Source organism: Copadichromis virginalis, linkage group LG3, assembly GCF_057382275.1.
Source record: "Copadichromis virginalis isolate Kocher_CV1m ecotype Utaka linkage group LG3, C_Virginalis_male_GT1.1, whole genome shotgun sequence".
NCBI classification, from domain to species: domain Eukaryota; kingdom Metazoa; phylum Chordata; class Actinopteri; order Cichliformes; family Cichlidae; genus Copadichromis; species Copadichromis virginalis.
The window spans coordinates 61,034,771-61,052,526 of NC_140620.1; the positions used below are offsets into that span (position 1 = coordinate 61,034,771).

Sequence of the window (17,756 nt, forward strand, 5' to 3'; positions counted from 1 at the left end):
GAAGAATGTAATGATGTCTATCAAGTGTCTTGCAGATTACAGCCCGGTGACTGGGTTCTGATCAAGGTGCTCCAAAGGAAAAACTGGAGCGCACCCAGGTGGGAGGGACCACATCAGGTTCTCCTCACCACGCCCACCGCTTGCAAAATAGCGGAACGAGCATCTTGGATCCATGAGAAGACATTGCAGACGAGTAAGTGAAGCCATCTAAACTCAGCCGACACAGGTTCGCCCAATTGTCGTGATCTCGCCCGGTGGAGGGAACAGCCTTTCTGGCCGGGGGGTCTACTCACGACAGGAGGGTGTGTCCTGTTGTCATGAGGTGGTGGCTCCTAATAACTGCAGCGGCCCTGACCCTGGCCGGGCTCCTCATCTTTGCTTCCGTGAGGGACAACAAGTCACGCTACATGAGGAAAAGACAGACACTGTATGACAAAGGAAAGTACACCAAGTTTCCCCATGGCTACGCCACTAACTTCTGGTGGCAGCTTATGAACACTACAGCTCACCTGAATAATAAAACTGACTGCTATGCATGTACCCATATGCCCCTATCCTCACAGACGTCTGGCCTGTGGCCGTACAGCATACCTGAAGATCGCAGTTGGTGCCTGTTGGGTCTGGCAACACATCCAGGCTACGGTATTCTTTGGTCCAAGGCCAACTACAGCATCCCAGCAAAAGCAACCTGGAGGTCATCGTCACTCACGAATGTGCACTGTTCCGGACAGATCAACCTACTGACCTGGCCCCAAGTCTCAGACCCACTGCCTGATGTAATTCTACTGAACAAACTGAACGCATCACAACTGCCAGTATGTGTGATGAACAATGGATCGCGGGCAGTGGGGGAGCTGCCTACTCACCTATGTAAGTCCATATACACTTTCTGCCCACCGAGGAATGAGAGGAAGTGTATGGCCTGTTCAACCAACACAACCTGTGCCAGTAACGCGACGCTGATGAGCCTCAACTGTCGCTCCGACTACAGCTACCGAATGCCACTACACACAAAGACTCAGTACCAGACAGGATGTGCACGGACGGCACCCAGCAGTAGAGGAACCAGAGTTTTGGCTGACTGGTACTTCCTATGTGGCAATAAGGCTTATCTGTCACTCCCTGAAGGTTGGGGGGGTCTGTGCGCCCTGGTGCAATTATCAGATCACGTCTTCTTCATGCAACGTGTTGCACATCACCCAAGCAGCCGACAGAGACGTGAAGTGGACATCGCCTCACCCAATTCTTTCGGCATTACAGTGGACACTGGAGTGCCGGGTGAGTTTCGCATCTGGGGAGGAGGAGTGAAATTCTTACAGAGCTTGATCCCCGGCATTGGAGTTGCCGAGGTGCGGGATCACGTGGAAATCAACCGATATGCTCTGCTACGACACATCAACTTAACTAGGACCCTGGGAACGGCCTTAGCAGGAGAACAGCAGGCCATCAGAACGATGGTACTGCAGAACAGACTGACTCTGGATCTGCTGACAGCATCACAAGGAGGAGTTTGCAAGCTGATCGGGGAGACATGTTGCACTTTTATCCCTGATGGCTACGAAGCTGGAGGAGACATTTATGAAGCTTTGCAGAACTTGACGGTTTTGCAACAATATGTCACTGACCACACACCTGGAGCAGCTACAGCACAAGGCTGGCTGGACTGGCTGTTCGGCGGTCCATGGCTGGCTGCTGTAACAAAACCGTTTGTCCTTTTAGGTTTCATCATGATAGCACTGCTCATATTAGTGTTGTGTGTGTTGCCATGTCTAAGAGTGATGATTTCAAAGATGATAACAACTACAATGACTGCTTATGTTGCCGTGCCTCAAGAAGAACAGCATCCCGTTGCAATTCTGTTAGAGGAACTTGTAATAGCTGCTAATAAATGACGTGGTGATTAAAAATGACTTGTCAAGTGATCATGCACTGATTAACACATTAGTAGTTTATACAGGTACAACATATGGTTTGCTTATTCTTTTATTTTATTTTTTGTAGTTTTAGTTTTATTATTTTTCTTCATTATTACTTTTATATTTTCTTTTATTGTATTTTCCTTAATTCTTTTATTCTTTTATTTGTTTCATTATTTAGACCACATGATTTACATTTCTGCTATGCTGACATTTTGACAATTAAAACATTGCTAAAGACACTTAATAAATAACCTTAATAGACATTGTTGTATACATTTAAAATAAGTTAAAACAGGAGGGAATGTTACAGGAAAAATGATTCTATGTTTCTTTACCTTCTTTTAAATGTACAAAGATGCCCTTTGTCTATGGTTAGATTAGTTTAGAATTATCCTTTTAGACTTTCCCAGCGAAGACATATTGTTTTGGGACATATTGTTTTAGATTGTTTTATCTCTCGCAGCTTTCTCCCAGCTCTCTGCTGACGAGACTAGTACCACATATGGAGTTGTTTATTTTATCTGTTTATTATTTTCTTATCCTGTTCTCACTGTCTCTGTGCTCTGTGCCTATAAAAAATGCCAAGCCACTGTGCATGGTGTGAGTTGTTCTCAGCAGCTCACCCGTGTACACGTTTAGCAAAGAAAGTAACTTTGTCTCATTGTGTCTTTGTTTCTCCTGGGTTTTTTACAGAGTTTTCTCCTAACAGTAACATTTCTAGCTCTGTCTCACTTAACCCTGGAATGACACCTAGGTTTGATGTGCAGAGAGGTATCCGTCAGGGATGCCCTATTTCCCCCAAATTGTTCATATTAACCACTCTACTGCTGGCACTTATCATCCAAAAAGACCCTGATTTATATGGTATTAACATCTTTGACAAGGAATTCAAAATAAGCCAGTTTTCTGATGATACTGCACTGTTTTTAAGAGATAAATCCATGGTAGCTAAAGCGCTTAACACTATCTCATTATTCTCCCAGGTGTCAGGACTGTCTCTGAATATTAACAAATGTGAATTGTTACCTATTCACACGTGTTCTGATTCTAATATAGCTTCTATAAGAGTTGAATTGGAAGTTAAATATTTAGGTATGGTGATTTCTAAAAATATGTCCCGAAGAGAAGACAACATCTGCAATCGTATCATAGACATGAAGAAATCCCTTAGTCGTTGGTTAACCAGGGATATCACTATATTTGGCAGAGTCATCCTTTCCAAAGCTGAAGGTATCTCTAAATTAATTTACCCATGTCATTCTCTTTATATTTCTCCCCAAAATATTAGGAAAGCCAACTCAATTATTTTTCAATTCCTATGGAAAAACAAAACCCACTATATTAAGAGATCACAGTTGGTTAAATTTTACGCGTCGGGAGTGAGAACGGGTTGCAACCGAAGGGTGGTGTCAGAGCCTTAGACTTTGAATCAATGATCGGAACTTTTAAGATCAACTGGCTCAGAGCTTGCTTATGTCAGTCTGATTCCATGTGGTTTCATATACCCAGATCTTTATTTAAGGAATTAGGAGGAATTGATTTTCTATTAAAATGTGACTTTGAGACTAGTAAAATACCTGTTACACTCTGTAATTTTCACAAACAGATTCTTCATTTTTGGAAAATGGTGTTTACACACAACTTTTCTCCTCACATGTCGACCCTATGGAACAATAGAGTGATAACTGCTAACAAAAAGACATTATTTATCAGGAACTGGTTTGAGAGTGGTATCTTGTTTGTAACTGACTTGCTGGATTCGAGTGGTGCTCTATTGGATTACGTGTCTTTCTCAAAAAGACACGACTTTAATTGTCCATTAAAAGAATACAGAAAAGTTTGCTGTGCTATCCCTTTGGCCCTAAGGCAGCTGATGCTACTCAATGCTACTCTCTGTGGTCAATTCAGCGCTGCCAAACTTAAAAATTGGTAACCGCATCCTAAATGATAGTAAATGTAACAATAAATTTATCAGTGTGAATTTTAAATCTATTCTTTTCCTGGGGTTTAACTCAGGTAGATATTTGCCTGCCCTTCATGGGGACCAGTCACTCATGGAAAAGGCGTTCTCAAAATTCACTCAGTGGCCTGTCTCCCCAAAAGTAAAAGAAACTCATTTCAAGATAATTAATAATATATATCCTGTGTCTGAATTTTTGAAGAGGAGGTTTAAATTTGAGGTTGATCAGTGTGCATTTTGTGATTCAGCCTGTGAAACATTACACCATTTGTTTTTCTCATGTCCTGTATCAGCTGCCTTTTGGTTAGAACTACACAGTTGGTTATCCCTCAAGATCAACGATATTCCCCAGTTTAATATTTCTGATATTATTTTCTATATGGCTAAACAACATCCATCTGTCTCTACTGTGATTAACATTGTCATCCTGTTAGGTAAATACCATATACATTGTTGTAAATGGAGGAATAGAAAACCATCCTTTACATGGTTCATCAATGACTTTAAACGTTATTTCATGTCACTTAAAAAACTGAAGTCAAGCAGATTTGCCACAATCTGTGATGACATTTCCCATTTGCAACTGTTTTGATTATTACCTTTATTGTATATCAACCTGTGCTCTTTTTTGAATTCTTCCCCGTTAATCCTGTGGATTTTTTGTCTAGCCCCCGTCCCCCCAGATCCTTGCTGTTAGTTTTGTTGTATTGACTGTGTTTTTTTTTTTAATCCTCCACGAGAGTTCATTTGCACTATAATGTGTTATGTTGTTTGTGACTGTATTGTTTCAATTGTTAATAAAAAAAAAAGTTGATCGCAAAAAAAACCAAAACACGTGCGCTAGCATAGCATGCTACTTGCCGCTAGCTCCGATGCTAACTTCCATTAGCCATTTTGCAATGAAAGTGCCTTTTCCGAGGCTAAAGCAATTAGCACTGAGTCTGCTGCACTTTATACGAGATGTTCTTTAAAGGTTTATGTCACATTACTGTGGTATTGATGTATGGTTTTGTGCGAAGTTGTTATGTTAGCACATGTTCACTTTTCTCATGGTGCTAATTATAGTTCTGCACAATTAAGTATTAGCAACGTAAAATTAAGTGCCTTCACCTGCACTGTACTTAGCTGAAACTTGATAAGTCTCAAGCCAATGTGTATTTTTAATGCACTGCTGAGCTATTTAGTATTGTTTTAAATGTGTATTTCCTATGCACTTTTTCCCTTTGAAATGAGAATAATTTGTTGTACAACATAGAATATTTTGAAAGAAATTTAGAAGCACTACAAGCAACCAGTAGTAATAATAAGTTACAGGCATGATAGCTTAAATGTTGAACTACTGTGTTCTGGCCTGGTCCCCAGGTCAGGTTTTTTCCCTTTGCTTATTTGGATTGGATTGGTTTTGAGGACCTGAGAAGAATCGAGGATCCCTTTTCCAGTACTGGATGGCGAGCCCAGCCCAAAGAGCCGGATGAACTGGTAGATTGTAACCCGACTGGTTACAAACACACTGAGTGACTATTGAACATTGAAAGACTGAAATTGACTTTAAAAAAGACACAAAAGACAATATATCCTTGGGTCGACCATTTGTGGGGTTTATTTTATTTTATTTTGTTTTCAAGAAGCGCGCTCTACTTTTGTTAAATGTGCACAACTTTAATAATTGCTAATAAATGCAATTGTGTTTTCTACACCTACTGTGTACAAGTCCTCTGTTGTCATACACCCTTAGCTCCTACAAATCTAGAACCTGTTTGATCTGGTCCATATTTCCCTTCTGTCCTCGTACTGTGGTTAAAGGTAACTATACTGCCGTACAACAGGCAACGAAGGCAAGAAGTAGCACTAACAGGTCTTACATGCCCATTACTAGTATTGCACCACCAGTGTTACATACTCATTGCTAATCCCTTTCATTTTGGCCAGTCCAAGCATTTAGAAATAAATAAACAGAAAAACACCATTCAAAGATAATTTTTACTTTTTCTACTTATCAGGTACGACCAATCTGAAATATATTTTGAAGAAATGAACAATATATCCTAAACTTGACCTCAGGCCCATCAGGTTAATGCAGTCATTACATGGACATGTTTCATTTTAAAATGAGATCAGAATAGTTTGGCATTAAGTCATAAATCTGTAAGAACAAACCTGTGTTCACAAACATGTTTATCTCTCTTGTGTTTACTGCGCGGGTCTGTGATCCTCTGGTAAATGTAGCTGTAAATGTTGTTTTCCAATATACATGAATACTGCTGCGTTCATACACCGATGTTCTCCATGTTCTTTGCAAATAATACAAATGCTTGTGGATGGTGCTGAGGATTTATATGACTTCTTTCAGTGAATCCCACAGGCTGAGTTCTTCTCTCTTTGCCTAACTGCTTGCTGTCTCTGAACCAAAAGAGCTCCAAGTCACATTATCCATGTGCTCAAGTGCAAGTGCTGATCCATGTTCTCAGCCAGTGGTGTGACTGGTGTGGGGACAGGTGAACCAGTCTGACTGAAGCTGGGAAATGAGGACTTCATTCATTCAATAACAGCCCCTCTCGCTCAGTTTTTTCATTCGCTCTTGCTCAGATCTCTGCGAACCTGCTCGCAGTGTGTCGCTCAGTGTGGTTTATCATCTTCATCTTAACTTCCTGCTTCTATCATGGTTAAAGCTGATGAATCCTCTGGACATCAAACACTGATGGTGTTATTGGAGCTGAGTGAAGTTTGATGGCTTTATTATCCACGCTGTGACACATGGCAGCTGTCAGAGCCGAACACATGAAGTCAGCAGGTGTGTTTAAATTCAGCCTCTGCTTCCTCTGAAGGTCCATGACATCACAGCGTGGCCGCAAAGGGCGTCCAGAATCCTAGCCTCCCACAAACATGTCCACCTTCTCCCTGGATTTGAAGCACAGGTGGTGGAACATATATTTTGGGTCCAGAGATAGAGCAGCGCTCTCTCTAAGTCTTTGAGGATGTTTTCTGTTTGAGTCTGGCTTCAGTTCAGTCTAATTTAGCAGCTGTGACATCAGAGATTGTAGGGGAGGAACAGCCACACCCACAGGTGAGTTTCCCACCCAGAAACAGAGCGTGAACATCACCTCTGTCTGTGCTGTGTTGGTCACAAGCTTTGTTCTGGGCTTTTAAGTGGAGGGTGGAGCTTGTGAGTGATGGAAGCTGAGAGTGGTGTTTGCACATGCTCAGTATGACAGGATGTTGGTTGCTGTGTTTGCACATGCTCAGTGTAACAGAATGTTGGCTGCTGTGTTTGCACATGCTCAGTGTGACAGGATGGCTTGATGGCTCTGTCCCAATTCAGGGTCTGCATGCTTGAAGTACGCATTTTAAGTGCGGTTACGTCACCGCCACGCGACGACGGCTGTCCCAATTCGAAGTGTACTTCAAATGCGCTGTCGATTTCCCCAAATATCAAGCGTGGTCCGGCGCACGCTTCGTGGTCCCATATATCTCACAATTCATAGCGCAGCGGTGGGTGTGGATAATTTTGCCGCAAAATACGGCAGAAGGGAGTGGCCGAAGAGATTTTCTTTTTTTTCCCCCAAACTTTATTGAAATTATAAAGTGAACAGTCAGTCATTCCAGTTCCAGTTTGTACAGTAGACATACAAGGCAAATAAGAGTAACAATATACAGTACAATGAAATAAGAAGGATGAATAAATAAAGGAGAAAAAAAGAAGAAAAAAAGGGGGGGATGTGACAGACTTCATAACAACTTTGTACTTGAAAATTGTGACAGCTCATTCGTTAAACATTTCTGAATGAATTTAAATCAATGATAAACCTTTTTTATTGGAAGTTAATTTAAGAGAGTTTAAGTAATATTCAATTTCAATCAAAAACAAATTAAATGATGGGGTTGAGTTTTGAAATTTACATTTATGTACATGGAATTTCCCTAATAAGATGGAGCAGCTGAAGAGTGAACTGTCAAAAGTACTGAATATGACGTCACTTATTTATGTGCGAATGTTTAATAATTAAAGTCAGTCATATATCCACAAACACAACAAGCTGAAAGTCAGTGATATATGTATATGTGTGTATATATATATGTATATATATGTATATATATCTGCATGATGTCACTGTAACCAGTGACATCATGCAGTTTGTGTTTTGACCTCCAGAGGGCGACAAATCCGCACAGACAGAGAGCTCAATTCAAACTTTGCTGCCATCAGTAATAATTCTTCAAATATAATCATCAGTGTTTGAGCAGTTATGATATCAGGGACAAACTAGACATGTGTGACAATACTGAACATGTCACATGACACACCTTAAACATCATGTGATCCACTCTCAGTCTGCACTTTCATTCATGACTTCAACAGGTTGAAATGAGCTTTGAAGAAACCTTCAGTGAAACAAAGCTTTCATCACAGGATTCATGTGAGCAGCAGATGAACTTTGTACCAACAACATCTTCAATAACAGAGTCTGAAGGAAGCTCAGGTGTTGATGCTGCTCCCTGATTGGACGCTTGGTTTCAGCTCTGCTCTCAGTCTTTACTGCACAGGTGAAGGTAGAAAGTGTGACCTGGGGCCCGTTCTTCGTACGTCGCTCACTACATCCAAGATCAAATGACACATCCAAGATCAAACCATCGCGCTAACCGTGAGCTCGCTAATCCGGTTCTCCGAACACACCTTCCGTTGACGATTAGTACAGTTGGACGCAGTAATGTGACATCACTGGGTGTCGTAAAAGGGGCTACGCATCGATAGTAGAAACATTGATCGGCAACCCTCTGATTGGTCGGCGAAAATGTCGACGGAGCGCGCTCGGCTCGGTATTTTTCGGCAGCAGAGCAAGAACTCTTGAGTGAGGGATTTCAGGAGTTTCAGAGTTTAATCAGAACGCAAGGGAACACTGCAAAGGCTGCAAAAGCAAGGAGAGAGGGCTGGCAGAAAGTTGCTGACAAATTAAACTCGTAAGTAATTTAATAATAATAATAATAATAATATATTGGATTTATATAGCGCTTTTCAAGGCACCCAAAGCGCTTTACAATGCCACTATTCATTCACTCGCACATTCACACACTGGTGGAGCAGCTACGGTTGTAGCCACAGCTGCCCTGGGGCAGACTGACAGAAGCGAGGCTGCCATATCGCGCCATCGGCCCCTCTGGCCAACACCAGTAGGCGGTAGGGTAGATTTATTATATTACACTATATTATCCAATATTATATTATATTATATTACATTATATTATATTGTTATATTATATCCTCTTTCACATTAGAGCCACAACAGGACCCACTAGAACATGGGAACAAGTAAAAGTGAAATATAAGAATATTCTACAGAATGGTAATATTTATCACTTATATTGCTTTTCGTCTCTTGGAAAGAGACCCTGAAATAATCTGTTTGTTTGTTTATAACAGCAACCAAGAAAAGGGCAGAGCAACAAAAGACAGGTGGTGGTCCTGCACCCCCTCGTCAACAAGTTGGTTAAGTAAATAATATCCTCACGGGAAAATCGATATCTCTCTATGAGCACACTGTCGCGCTGAGCTAAAGGATCCTGTCTGTCCCGCAATATATGCTGAATTCTGAGGACTCTCCTTATCAATCTTGCACCTTCCGCAATGGGTTGGTCGCGTATACGGACAGGACATGGCTGCGACAGGCTTCCCAAATCCACCTTGGCTTTTATAGCCGTGGTCTCTCATCTTGATTACACGAAGTAATTTACAATTACTACTCTGAAATATGAATTACATCTGTAATAATCACATACATGTAATAGAATGTTAATAGTACATTTCCCTTTTTTAGGAAATGACCTGTATGTATCTGTGTGACATCAATAAAAGGATCAAGTGCTGCATTATCTTCAGTTACATTGATGTTATTTATTTATCGCTGTTGCTTTCGTATAAATGAAGCGGACATACCTGCGTGGCCGCGATCTAATCCTGTTTACATAAAGTAAACCTGCTCCCGAGCAGGTTTACGCTTACGGCTCTGTTGCTATGACAGCAAGTCCCGGATGAGCTTCGGGGAACCGAACGATCCAAGATCACGCGAAATCGTCAACAATCTAATCCAGCTAACTTACTTAGCGACGTACGAAGAACGGGCCCCTGATCTATAGACTGGAAACAAAGAAACATGCTGAACATTTGAAGCTTTGCAGCAGAAATGTTCATGTTACAAATACAGCAGAGCTGATCTGGGATCAGTGTGTTCACACCTGCAGCTACAACAAGGTTTCATGTCTCCACACGTCAGCATGTGAACTTTACTCTGACTCAGTCTGAGCAGTCAGACGGCATATTTTTAAAGTTAACACATCAGCACACACAGAGCTGAGCCCCTCCCACCTGTGAGCTTCAGCTGGAGTCCCGCCTCCTTCCCGGAAGCAGCTCACCTGTGTGTCCGTGTTTAGTGTCCAGGTGTGGAGCGGAGCTTGTTGGTGTGTGAAGAAACTGTAAGTTTGCTTTGTTTCCTCCTTTAACAATTTGTCTTTGTATTCATGGAAACAGCACAAGCTAAAAAAAGTCACAAGTTAGTCTTTTACCTACATGTAGTTGATAGTTTCTAGATTCTCATGTCTGACTCTGCTTTAAAATACTGCGTCATAAAATGTCCGCTTTGTTCACACCATAAACGGGTTTGACAGGTTTTACATTTCGAAAATAAACTCACTGCATTTTGGTTAATGACAAAAACTATTTAAAGATAAATGCATTTAAACGATCAATTTTTTAAAAATATTTTTTTAATAAAAGTCATAAGTTTCTGGTTAGGCATAGTATTTATACTATATTCCGACTTTTAAAATAATACAATACTTATTTAAAGTCATTGGTTTTTGCAAAGTGCCGGGTTACAAATGTTATTCAGTCTCTATCTGTGAAATAATCTGTGAATAAAGGAACATGAACACTTCTGAGAAAATTATTTTTTTGTCCAACTATTTACAGGGGCTTGAGTATAAAAGCTGAGAGTCTTTAAGCTCTTCTTAGCTGAAAAAACTGTAACATAAATATGTTTTTGCTGATCAGCAAGTAAAACTGCCCTATTGCCTAAAAGTAAATCCCTGATGCCAATTGTAAGGTTAATATTGTTGATTGTCATTTATGCTTAGAAATATTTACTCATATATGCTTAGAGTTTTATAATCGATTGCATGATGACAGAGGTTTGATCCTTAGTAGTCTGTAAAGACTCTGTGTGCCTTCCAGAGTGCTCTGGCATGCACACACAACTTGGGATCATGAGAGAGGTCATACCTTCTTTTATTGTTTTATGCCTTAACCTAGTCTTGTCTCCTCTGAGCTCAGTTTCTGAAGGCATCTCATATTAAAATAAATAAAAAATATAATGAGAAAATAAGAATTAAGAATATATATTTAAATCCCAACAATAGCTGGACTGCAGGTTTAGGGAAGTTGTTTATGGGGTCACATCTTGACCCCCACACATACAAACACAGATGTGTTTGTATGTCTCCAGTATGAGTTTTGTCCAGTTCTCTCCCTCATGCACAAGAAACTCAAAGAGCTCTGCCTGGTGTTCAAAGCTTTTTGCTGTTGTAGTTGAATTGTCTCTGTTCCAGCGAGGGGTTGTGCGAGGCAGACCCATCACCAATCATCATCTTTATGCTGGCATTATGTCCTGTTTATGCTCTTAGTAAAGTATGTTTGAAAAGTAAACGAAGTCAAGTCATGCAGAAGGTTGAAGAGTGGTACACTATTCATGTTGAAAAAATAAATGCACTTTATTGATAATCCACAAGTTACAGACTTAAAAAAATATCATTCCATTTTTAATAAAAGTTGAAACTGCTCAGTGAAAAAAGGGAGATATAAGATACATTTAACTCTGACAAGACAAAGATAAACAGCTACAAATTAATTTGAAAATCTCCTCCCACTTCTCACCTGTCCTACAGTTTGTTTTTTTATGTCATAACACAAGCATTAGCAAAAACATGATCCGAGCAAATAATTTCATTTCAAGGGTACAATTAAATTCCTTGCACATAAATGCAATAACTCAGCAGCCGTGCTCACAAAGAAGTCATTCAACCTACAACACAGTCTTGGAGGCGGAGCCCAAAGAGCAGCTAGCAGTTACAGTATGAACTCTCTGTAAGCAGTCAGCTTGGTCCTGGGCACTGTTACTGAAATGAAAGCTGCGTCTCAGATGGATGTTAGTCCAAAACATCAGACACGACCTCTGCAGCTCTCAGTTGATGTGCACATGAATGATTTGTGTTTCCTCTGCAGGTGAAGGTAGAAAGTGTGTGTGAGCTGATGTGAACTGAGCAGCATGGATCAGTGTGAGGACAGAGAGGAGGGAGTCCCTCCCTCTAAAAGCACTCTGTGTGGGGAACATGAGAGCCAGACCAAAGCTCAGAGGTGAGATGACCATCTCTAACTGTCCATGACTCTTCTCCATGTCACAGCTCAGCACTCACATCACTGCTCCATCATTATTCACACTCATACCTCTGTGTGTGTTGTTTTAAAGCCCAGAGCTGTGGGGCGTACCAGGCTCAGCTGGACATAACCCTGAAACTAATCCAGAGCCTGGACCTGAACCCAGCTGTGTTTCCTTAAAGAGCAACAGGTCGAAGGGTGCTGTTGTAAACTTTAACAAAAGACTGTTATGTGACAAAGAGTAAGTACATTATTTTTATGAGATTGTTCATCATGTCTTTAATTTAATATTTCCAGTTTTTCCTTCCTGTCTCATGAAGCTGTGACATTTATTCTTTTTCTTTTAGGATCAATAAGAGGCCAGAATCTCCTGGACCTGAACCCAGCTGTGTTTCCTTAAAGAGCAACAGGTCGAAGGGTATTGATATAGACTTTAAAGGCTGTTCTTCTGCTGCTGAGAGGTAATGTGTGTCTAGATGTTGTTCCTGACTCTGTATTTCTGAATAAATCCTCATGTTTAATATCAGCTCAGCTCTTTTTCACACATTTCTATGTTGGTATGTGAAGCGGTGTGTGTTGGAGTGTTTCCACAAACACAGCAGTCAGAGTGGAAAGAGTGGATGTTGTAGGAGGTGTTTGTGTAGTGAAGAGGCTGAGTGTCTGTAGGACTCCAGCTGCTCCAGCAGGTGTCTCCTTTGTGCTTTGCTTCAAACACAGTGTAGGGAGGAGCTTCCACTCAGGTGTTTCAGGTGTTGCTGGATGGAGGAGGACAAATAGTTTGTCCCTTCAGTGACACTTCAGCAGCTCAATGTTCTGGGAGATGTTTGTCTTTATGAAGGTTTATGGATTCTTGTTCTTACTTTGGTTAAACTGAGCAATACATTTTCCATCTAACATTTAAAGTAAATTTCCAGGTGAATAAAAGATCTGCAGCTGCAGCCTCTGTGATGTTTCACAGTCTGAAAGTAACAAATTCAACCAGAGTTCAAACAAAGGCTTAATATACGTGTGTGTTTGATATAATGCCAACAAGTACAAATAGGTGTTCTTACAGGTCTTAATCACAGAGCTCTGATAAGTCTGGTGACTTTCACACTCAGCAATTTTGCTGCCTTTTATTTTATATTGGCCTTTTTAAAGCCCTTCAAAGTCTCCCACATTCATACAGAGCTTTTAACACCAAACTCCTTTACAGTCCTTCTCCTCTCACACACGATCACACGACTGATTTGTCTGCAGCAGCTGTGTTACTGCTAGTATTTTATTATGTGTGTAATCTCCTCATATTGTTCCTGTGGTTTAGTTTGACTTCCTTCTGCAAACTCAGCTGCTCTGTTGCTGATACACGTCTCCATGAATATGATTGATCAGATGCTGCCAACACCATGTGTTTCATGTGAGCGCTCAGCTGAAACCCTGGGTTGACTTATAGAGTTAATAACAAGCTTCACGTGACTGTGAATGCTAAAGTGAATCAGATAAAGGAAAGAGACCCTGCTAATGTTGGACTCACTTCTTAGTGTAGATCCCAGGAGGAAGTTCAACATAGCCATTCTTTGTGCTAGCTCGACCAAACCTGAGACCACAGTGCAGGATAATGATCATCATCTGTCTCTGTCAAGGACATTTAAAATCCACAAATAACAAACATAATTATATTTGATCATTAAAATATGTTTTCACTTAAAAAAGCATGAGCACACTGGTGGATTACAGAAACATGAAAACTCGTTAACAGTAAAGTTAATTTAGGTGTAAACAAAGTGTCAAACATACTGAAGTAGAAGGACTGATGTTTGTGTTAACCCTCACATGGGCTGTACAACATTATATAGGGAGACAAAAACAGAGATTATCGTAGCCATCGCTCTCTCACATGGACGTGGCAGTCTTGCTGTCTGCTGCGAATCCTCCCCGTACCTCCGTGACCTCGTCTGGTATCTGCTCCCTCCTCTGTAAGAGACAGTAAAGGAAAACACGTCTCTGCCTAGTCTTGAAAATCTAATCTTATCATCCATTGTTCTTCTAGGGCCTCTTCTTCTTGTGGCCTCAGCTAACTGCTAATATTTAAATGGCTAACATTAACATGTGTGCCAGCCAGGTTAACATTTATGATGAACTATGATTAATTAACTGATGTTGAAACTGAAGCTTTACTGACCTCTGAAATTCCTCCTAAAGTGTTATTCAGTGTTGTGACAGTCAGCTGCTTCAGCTGCTGCTGGGATGGGCTGTGGCAAAGAGAACAGAGAAAATCAAGATCAGAGTTTTTCTCTGAATTAAAAGCAAGGAAACTACAACATATTCTACATGGTGAAACTGATGGTTTATGGTGTTTGGGTCTGTTTTTCTGTATTTATGCAGATAAAGTGTAAACTCAGATGAATTATACCATCAAATGTTAAAGGAAAATATCAGGATGAGTGTCTGTGAGCTGAGAAGGACGTGAAGTGAGCAGTTTATCCCAGAGCTGAAGCTGCTCTGTGTGCAGAGATGAGCTCAGATTCCTGCTGTGATTGATCAACAGTCACAGAAATGTAGACTTGTAGTTATTACTGCAGTATGGTCACAGCAGATACTGATAAACATGTATTATGAGGATGGATGATCAAGTTTCTCACTCTCTCCTTTAAATCTCAGTTTTTTCTTCTTCACAGTTTATCTGTTAATTTATTAATGAATAACACTGAAAGAGTTTCTGTTATATTTCCCCTTGAACATCAGCTTATTAGGGCGGCATTAGGAAATAGCCCCCCTCCAAAGAATGAATAAATGAATGATGATAATAATAAAATGATTCAAAAGCAGAGCTCAGAGTGGTAGAATGGTCAAACATGGATCCACGGGTGGTTCAACTGCATTTGGTGACGTGACTAAAGCAAATCTTTCAAATAATCCCACCATCAACGGGATGTTGTCTCCTTTACTACGGTTACTTTACTTGGTCACCGTGTGAATTTCTTTGAAATGAACCAAATTCTTTTATTTGTTGGTTGTTGCATATTTAACCTCTACAGTCAGGAAAGGAGGAGATGAGGCCTCAACAATGTTGGGTTGTAGCTGTGCTTCAGGTTAGAGTGAGTGTCCATGGAATAAATGTAAGTCAGTGAACTGGAAACATGACTGTGTTCAAACTTTGTTTTCCTTTTTATAATGAGTCTAATCAAAGGTGGACAGAAGTATCTCCACTTTGACTTTTCTGTGTCACCATCAGAGCTTCTGCACAGTGTGGAGAAAGATCCAGAAGCAGAGCTGGACTGCAGACAGCCAGTCAGAGCAGCTGTGTACAAAGTAAGACTGAACATCTGTCTGCTGATGGACTCATTTCTGAAAACTGGACTTCTTGTGTTGTTCAGACATTGAAGAGTTTTCTTTCTCTTTAGTCTCATTGTTTTTCTTTCTTTCAGCAGATGTTGGTCTGCAGGAGGTTTTAGATGAACATAAGATCAGTCTGAGGAGGAGATGTGAACGTGTGACTGAAGGAAGTGATGAAACAGGAAGTAGAACCCTCCTCAACAGGATCTACACTGAGCTCTACATCACAGAGGGACAGAGTGAAGAGGTTCATACCCAACATGAGGTGAGGCAGCTGGAGACAGCTTCCAAGATGGACGCCCTCCATGACGCTCCAATCAGGTGCCAGGACATCTTTAAAGCCTTACCTGACCAACAGAGACCCATCAGAGTGGTTCTGACCAACGGCGTGGCTGGTGTTGGAAAAACCTTCTCAGTGCAGAAGTTCACTCTGGACTGGGCAGAGGGCTTGGAGAACCAACATGTCAGTGTGGTGGTTCTGCTTTCATTCAGGGAGCTGAACCTGATCAGAGGTGAGCAGTACAGTCTTCTGGAGCTGCTCCATGTTTTCCATCCAACATTACAGAAGGTCACAGCAGAGAAGCTGGCTGTCTCTCAGCTTTTGTTCATCTTTGACGGCCTGGATGAAAGCAGACTTTCATTGGATTTCACCAACAGGAAGCTGCTGTCTGATGTCACACAGAAGTCATCAGTCAGCCAGCTGCTGACAAACCTCATCCAGGGGAATCTGCTTCCCTCGGCTCTCGTCTGGATAACTTCCCGACCCGCAGCAGCCAATCAGATCCCTCCTACATGTGTTGACAGGCTAACAGAAGTACGAGGCTTCACTGACGCCCAGAAGGAGGAGTACTTCAGGAGGAGATTCAGTGATGAAGAGCTGTCCAGCAGAATCATCTCCCACATGAAGACATCCAGGAGCCTCCACATCATGTGTAGTATCCCAGTCTTCTGCTGGATCACTGCTACAGTTCTGGAGCACATGTTGACTACAGAGCAGAGAGGAGAGCTGCCCAAGACCCTGACTGACATGTACTCACACTTCCTGCTGGTTCAGACAAAGAGGAAGAAGAACAAGTACCATGAGGGACATGAGACGAGTCCACAGGAGCTGACGGAGGCTGACAGGAAAGTTCTTCTGAAGCTGGGGAGGCTGGCGTTTGAACATCTGGAGAAAGGAAACATCATGTTCTACCAAGAAGACCTGGAGCAGTGTGGTCTGGATGTGACAGAGGCCTCGGTGTACTCAGGAGTTTGTACAGAGATCTTCAAAAGAGAGTGTGTGATCTTCCAGAAACCAGTCTACTGCTTTGTTCATCTGAGCATTCAGGAGTTTCTGGCTGCAGTCTACATGTTCCACTGTTTCACCAACAGGAAGACAAAGGTGCTGAAGAACTTCTTGGGACAAAAATACAACGAGTCCTCTCTGGATGATTTCCTTAAACGAGCCATGAAGAAATCCCTCCAGAGTAAAAATGGCCACCTGGACCTGTTTGTTCGCTTCCTTCATGGCCTCTGTCTGGAGTCCAACCAGAGACTCTTAGTAGGTCTGCTGGGTCAGACAGAGATCAGTCCAGGAACCATCCAGAGAGTCATCAACAACCTGAAGGAGATGAACAGTGATAAAATCTCTCCTGACAGAAGCATCAACATCTTCCACTGTCTGATGGAGATGAATGACCTCTCAGTACATCAGGAGATCCAAGAGTTCCTGAAGTCAGAGAACAGATCAGAGAAGGAACTCTCTGAGATCCAGTGCTCAGCTCTGGCCTTCATGCTGCAGATGTCAGAGGAGGTTCTGGATGAGTTGGACCTGCAGAAGTACAAAACATCAGTGTGGGGACGACAGAGACTGATTCCAGCTGTGAGGAACTGCAGAAAGGCTGGGTGAGTCCAGATGTGATCATTAACATCATTGATCAGTGTAGGTTAGTAGTTTAATTTTGAAAATAAAATCAGATTGTAACCAAATCAAATTCAAATTTAAATTTTATTTGTCATGTACACAGTCATACACAGTACGATATGCAGTGAAATGCTTGGACAACTGCTCGTGACCTAAAGAAAACAAAAAAGGAAATACCGTATTTCCCGGACTACAAAGCGCACCTAAATATTAGCCGCACAAGCTAAAATCAGGGGA

The 17,756-nt window shown here is 41.4% G+C and overlaps 2 protein-coding genes across 2 annotated transcripts; both read left to right on the plus strand.

The window, feature by feature from the left end:
- The first annotated feature begins 251 nt into the window (after positions 1–251).
- LOC146716448 (uncharacterized) lies at positions 252–2,130 on the plus strand. Its single transcript, XM_085452484.1, has one exon. It carries the CDS (start codon positions 318–320, stop codon positions 1,890–1,892), a length of 1,575 nt encoding a protein of 524 aa, XP_085308610.1. The 5' UTR covers positions 252–317; the 3' UTR covers positions 1,893–2,130.
- Positions 2,131–14,177: 12,047 nt separating this feature from the next.
- LOC146716449 (protein NLRC3-like) lies at positions 14,178–17,532 on the plus strand. The gene is made up of 3 exons (XM_085452711.1): positions 14,178–14,266; positions 15,516–15,592; positions 15,709–17,532. Exons 1-3 carry the CDS (start codon positions 14,178–14,180, stop codon positions 17,502–17,504), a joined length of 1,962 nt encoding a protein of 653 aa, XP_085308837.1. The 3' UTR covers positions 17,505–17,532.
- The last annotated feature ends 224 nt before the right edge of the window (positions 17,533–17,756 follow it).

What these genes read in the sequence shown, in the direction of transcription:
- LOC146716449 (XM_085452711.1), top strand. Translation starts at nt 14,178, where the DNA reads ATGGACGTGGCAGTCTTGCTGTCTGCTGCGAATCCTCCCCGTACCTCC. An exon ending in TCCCTCCTCTGTAAGAGACA is followed by an intron (nt 14,267 to 15,515) that starts GTAAAGGAAAAC and finishes TGTCACCATCAG; the next exon opens with AGCTTCTGCACAGTGTGGAG. An exon ending in TCAGAGCAGCTGTGTACAAA is followed by an intron (nt 15,593 to 15,708) that starts GTAAGACTGAAC and finishes TCTTTCTTTCAG; the next exon opens with CAGATGTTGGTCTGCAGGAG.
- LOC146716448 (XM_085452484.1), top strand. Translation starts at nt 318, where the DNA reads ATGAGGTGGTGGCTCCTAATAACTGCAGCGGCCCTGACCCTGGCCGGG.